This window comes from Hyaena hyaena, unplaced genomic scaffold, assembly GCF_003009895.1.
Source record: "Hyaena hyaena isolate Hyena2069 unplaced genomic scaffold, ASM300989v1 scaffold_1547, whole genome shotgun sequence".
Taxonomy (NCBI): domain Eukaryota; kingdom Metazoa; phylum Chordata; class Mammalia; order Carnivora; family Hyaenidae; genus Hyaena; species Hyaena hyaena.
In genome coordinates, this window is record NW_024082172.1 from 264,706 (window position 1) to 269,543 (window position 4,838).

General features: G+C 48.6%; 1 protein-coding gene across 1 annotated transcript; it reads right to left on the bottom strand.

Moving 5' to 3' along the window:
- Positions 1–1,639: 1,639 nt before the first annotated feature.
- Positions 1,640–4,237, bottom strand: LOC120225919 (transcription elongation factor A protein-like 4). Its single transcript, XM_039224097.1, is given in 2 exon segments — positions 1,640–2,768; positions 4,087–4,237. A coding segment is annotated over 1 exon segment (786 nt). The 5' UTR covers positions 2,742–2,768; positions 4,087–4,237; the 3' UTR covers positions 1,640–1,955.
- Positions 4,238–4,838: the final 601 nt, after the last annotated feature.

Genomic DNA, 4,838 nt, shown 5'->3' on the forward strand with positions numbered 1-4,838 from the left:
ATCTATAAGAAACTCACCAAACTCCTCACCTGATAAACAAATAATCCAGTGAAGAAATGGGCAGCAGACATGAACAGACACTTCTCTGAAGAGGACATCCAGATGGCCAACAGACACATGAAACGATGCTCAGTACCCCTCCTCATCAGGGAAATACAAATCAAAACCACACTGAGATACCACCTCAGGCTGGTTAGAGTGGCTAAAATGAAGAAATCAGGAGACTCTACACTGATTGGTGGGCTCTAATCCGTTCTATTCAACCCTACTTCCCTAACAAATTTCAAGTCTTGATGCATTACATTTTTTTCAAGCTCTCTATATCAGGGAGTGTGGGACTTAGCTTAACACAATTAAACTACAGTTTAACACAGTAACACAGTTTAACACATATCATCTGTGATGTGTATCTTATGTAGCACATGTATTTATTCTTCTAGGCACATATTTCATGTGAAGGTGGGAGTGGGGAGGCTAAGTAGTCTCCTCATAAACCAGTGCTTCTCAAACTTTAATGCATACAGAAATCAATTGCAGATCTTTGTTAAATTCAGATTCTGATTCAGTGCTTCTAGGATGGAGACTTGAGATTCTGTGTTTCTATCTTTCGGGTGGTGCTGATGCAGCTGGTCCATTAACCAGTGGTCCATTGACCACTATTTGAGTAGCAATGCTCTAAAAACCTTAGGTGTGGGTATGTGTGCTAACCTTGTAAAGAAGGACCTGGCTGGAGTTTCCTAGGAGACAATTACCTCTAAGGAAAGAGGAATGAAGCAGACAAGGCCCTGACAGATGAGAAAAACAGTGTGTGCCATTCAAATTTTATTCCAGCTTCCCATATCTAATCTGGTAGAGATATAGCTGTACACAAAAACATATTAACAATGCAACAAACACAGAAAATATTGGTTTGCTAAAAAATTCTGAGATCCATTAAGGGCCAAAGTATCACTGGAATGTTACCCACTTGGGTAAGCATAATTCTAGCTTTATCTTCCCTTCTATAGGTGATATCATGTCAGGCAGGTTTTGAACTCACTGGGGACTCCAGGGAAATTGACTGGACTTTGTCACCTTGAGGACACCAGCCCATCAGCAACACTGAGAACCTTGAGTGTGGTGAACTCATGAAAAGAGGCGCAGTGTGCAGCAGACAGCAGTACCCCAGGTAGGGTGGCACCCATCTTTTGACTTCCTGGACTTATTCCTGGGAATTGGTGAGATGTGCCTTCTATGTGTCTGATGGGAGTCTTGGTACTGCTAGCATAGGGGAAAATGTAGAAACCAGACCAACACAGCTCACATATTCACTGCCTCATCTATTCCACTCAGGAATCCTGTGTGTCTAGTATTATCCCCATTTCACTGATGACAAGACTGTGTTTCACAGCAATTGATCTATTGTAACTGGCAGGTTAATTCCTCTAAATATGAGTCCTAGAGGGAATATGAGTTTTACATACTAAGTTCTGACAAGAAATTTAAGTGTCTCCACTAGCTTTCATAAATTCACTGAATAGATCTTTGTACTTCTTTTTCTGTATTGTTTTTTTTATTTTTTTAGCATTTATTTATGAGAAAAACAATCTGTATTCTTTAGGAAAAAAATAAACATATAGGTAGAAAGAAAACAAAGAAATTGAGTTTCCCACAGTTTTATAATTCAGAGAGCCACTGTTAACCTTTTGGTCAAAAAAGTTTCTATTTTTCCTGTGCACTGATGTGCTATCTAAAGTTATGTCTTTACAAAAGTAGACCAATTTCTGTAGAAGATATTATAAGCTACTTTATTTTCCCAAGAATTATAATGTCATTGCAATGCACATGGATGAAAATCCCCTACTGATAGCTTGCTATAGTTGTGTCAAAAGGTTGCTGATAACAAGAATGATAGCTAAAGCAAATTATTAGCATAAGGTTAAAGCACAGGACCTGACAAATGCTTTCCAGAGGCACTACACAAAAGGAATATCTTCAAAGCCTCTTTGTGGGGCTCTGCAACCACCCCTGAGTTCCCTTGGGCCCCTTGGGTGGAAGGGGTCCTGTAAACTTTTTTGCATCCACATAAACACCCCCAATTTCTGCTTGGTTTTCTTTACCTCATCCTCCACCCTGGTCATCTCATCAAATTCTCTTATCATCTCCTCATTGCTCAAATGCATATTATGGATGGCCTCCTTATATTCTTTGAGGCACTGAGCCAGCCCCTTGTTGGTTTTTCTTTTGGCCTTCCTCGGTACATCATCCCCAGATAGGCACTTTCCTACAGTCTTTGGTTCACTGGCTGGCTTTTCTTCTTTTGACTTTTCCTGACTCTCTGGCTTTTCTGCATTCACTGGCTTTTCTTCACGCTCTGATTTTTCCTCTTTTGGCTCTCCCTTGCTCCCTGCTTCTCCTTCTTTTGACTGTCCTTTGTTCACCGGCTTCCCCTCATTCACAGGTTTTCCTTCTTCTTTTGCCTTTCCCTGGCTCTCTGGCTTTCCCTCACTGACTGATTTTCTCTCATTCGCTGGCTTTCCCTCTTTTGCCTTTGCCGCACTCCCTGGCTTTTCGTTGTCCTTTAATATTTCCTCATTTTCTGTCTTTCCTTTGTAATTTGTTTTCCCCTCATTTTCTCACTTTTCCTTGTCTTCCAGAGTACAAGCTTCTTCTGGCTTTCCCATATCCTGTGGCTGTTCTTTGTATTCCATCTCTCCTTGGTTCTCAGGCATTCCTTCGTTTCCATTGCAGAGTTTATCCATGTTGAGATTTCCCCTCCTTTTCCTGTCCTGGGGGTGGGAGAAAGAGGAGACAAGGAGGACTGAGGGCTTGGGGGTTGAATGCAGAATGCAGGTTTGGATCATTTCATACCTATATACCCTTATCTGGGTTCCCGTAATCTGGTCTGGCACTCCAAGTGTGCCTTCTGCCAAGCTCCTTTTCCCAACATTCCTCCCACACACAGGAGCCAACCATTTCTCTCAGGCCTTACCATTTTCTCTTTGATTGCTCAGCGTGGTAAAGTGTAAATGTGCTGGGAGGTGGGTGGTTGGACCCATATTCTGCCCATGCTGTACCCTCCACACTCTCCACCCCTCTAGGTCCCTGTCCAGAGACCCCCTTACTTCACTGACCTGCAGGAATTCAGGACAGGTTTCTCTTCCTTTTCTAGCCTTGTAGAGTGCTGAGAATAAACACGCAGAACTGCAGACAGGAGAAAGAGACTGGGAATTTGGTGGATGCACAAAATCCTGGGTCCCTTTCCTGAACCCTGGCCCTCCAAGTGTCTTCTGCACACTATTACCCTACCATTACTTCCAACCATTTCCCTGGCAGGCCCTACAGCCTTCTGTACCATCCTTCAGCGTGGCGGGGTGTCTGCAAGATATGTGGTGGAGGATGGGCACTGGGGCTCTCAAATTCTGCCCAATCTGTGCCCTCTACACCCTCCCCCCTCCGTTCCTGTCCAGTGCCCCTCCCCCCTTTCAGTCACCTGCAGAGATTCTGGACAGGTTCTTCCTCTTTTTCTAGTCTTGCAGTGTGCTGGGGACAGACACACAGACCTGGAGATGGACAGGAGACAAGGGCGGTGCCTGTGCTCTCAGCCCACTGAAGTTTCTTTCCTGAATCTGGGCCCTCCTCATGCAACATTTCCCTCCCCTACCTCCCCAGCATCCCAGCCGCCATTACTTCCCAGGCCTCAGGCTCCAGACCAGGATGGTTTCCAAACTGTTTGGGTCTTGGTTACCCCCCTCCCCTGCAGACAAGCCGCCCACCGCACGCCTTTTCCGCGGAGGTCAATATTTCCTCTTAGGTGCAGAGTGTGAGAGCAGAGGGGGTTATTTCTAGAATATGTCTGTCTACATTTCACTGTCGCACTGCGGGGGCTCCCACCCCCCATTTCAGGTCCAAAAATGGATGGAGGGCTCAGAGAAGGGGCGTCGGGGAGGCGGCGGGGCCTGCTTCGAGGTGCTCCCTCCCCACCTGCCCGCGGCCGCGCCACATTCCCCTCCTCCCCAACCTCCCGGGCCCCTCCCCACCCCGCGCTGCTCCCAGATCCTACTCCCATCCACCTCCACCCCTGCCCGGGCCGCCGGCAGCACCCACCTTTACACCGACCTGCGGGCCCGGCGCAGGCCTGCGCCTCTTTGGGCTCGCTGAAGCCCGCTGGCTCCTCGCCCGCCGCCCGGACAGCTCAAGGAGCTGGTTCCGCGCGGGCGACGGGAGCGGACAGCGCAGGGACCGGACAGCAGGGCGGGTGAGCAGGCGGCGCGGGGGCTGCTGCCCACGCCGGCGCCCAGGCGGTCACGTGAGCGCCGCGTCACCCAAGCTCGGTCCCCCACCCCGCCCCCTCATCCCCATCCCCTAGGGACTGGGCAGCCATAGAAAGTGGAGAGCAGTGTGGCAAAGGGGGGTCACCGAGAGAGCAGTCCAGAGGCTCCTCTACCGCAGGTGCTTTACCTGGCGCGCATCTCAGGTCCTCTCAAAGCATCCCTCTGAGATGTACGTCATTGCCAGGTGTGACAGCTGATCGCAGGGAGGGTACCCGACTTTGCCGAGAGCGCTCAGCAACTGAATCCTACAAGCTGCTTTCAAGACCGGGCTCTGCCTGACTCCAGAGTCCTGGTGGTAGTGTCCGCCAGGAAGCGGAGCTGCCTGCCACCTTGAGTAGCTGTGTTCCTAGGCCTCCTCTCTCCTCAGTCCACATGTTCTCTCTCCCTGCGTGATTTCTGTTCATTTCCCTCTAAGTGCAGATGATTCTCAAATCTCTATCCCCAGGCAATTTGCTACCCTGAGCCCCAGACCCTCTTTGCCAACTGTCTCTTGGCTACCACTGCTTGAATGTCTCTGAGGAAACT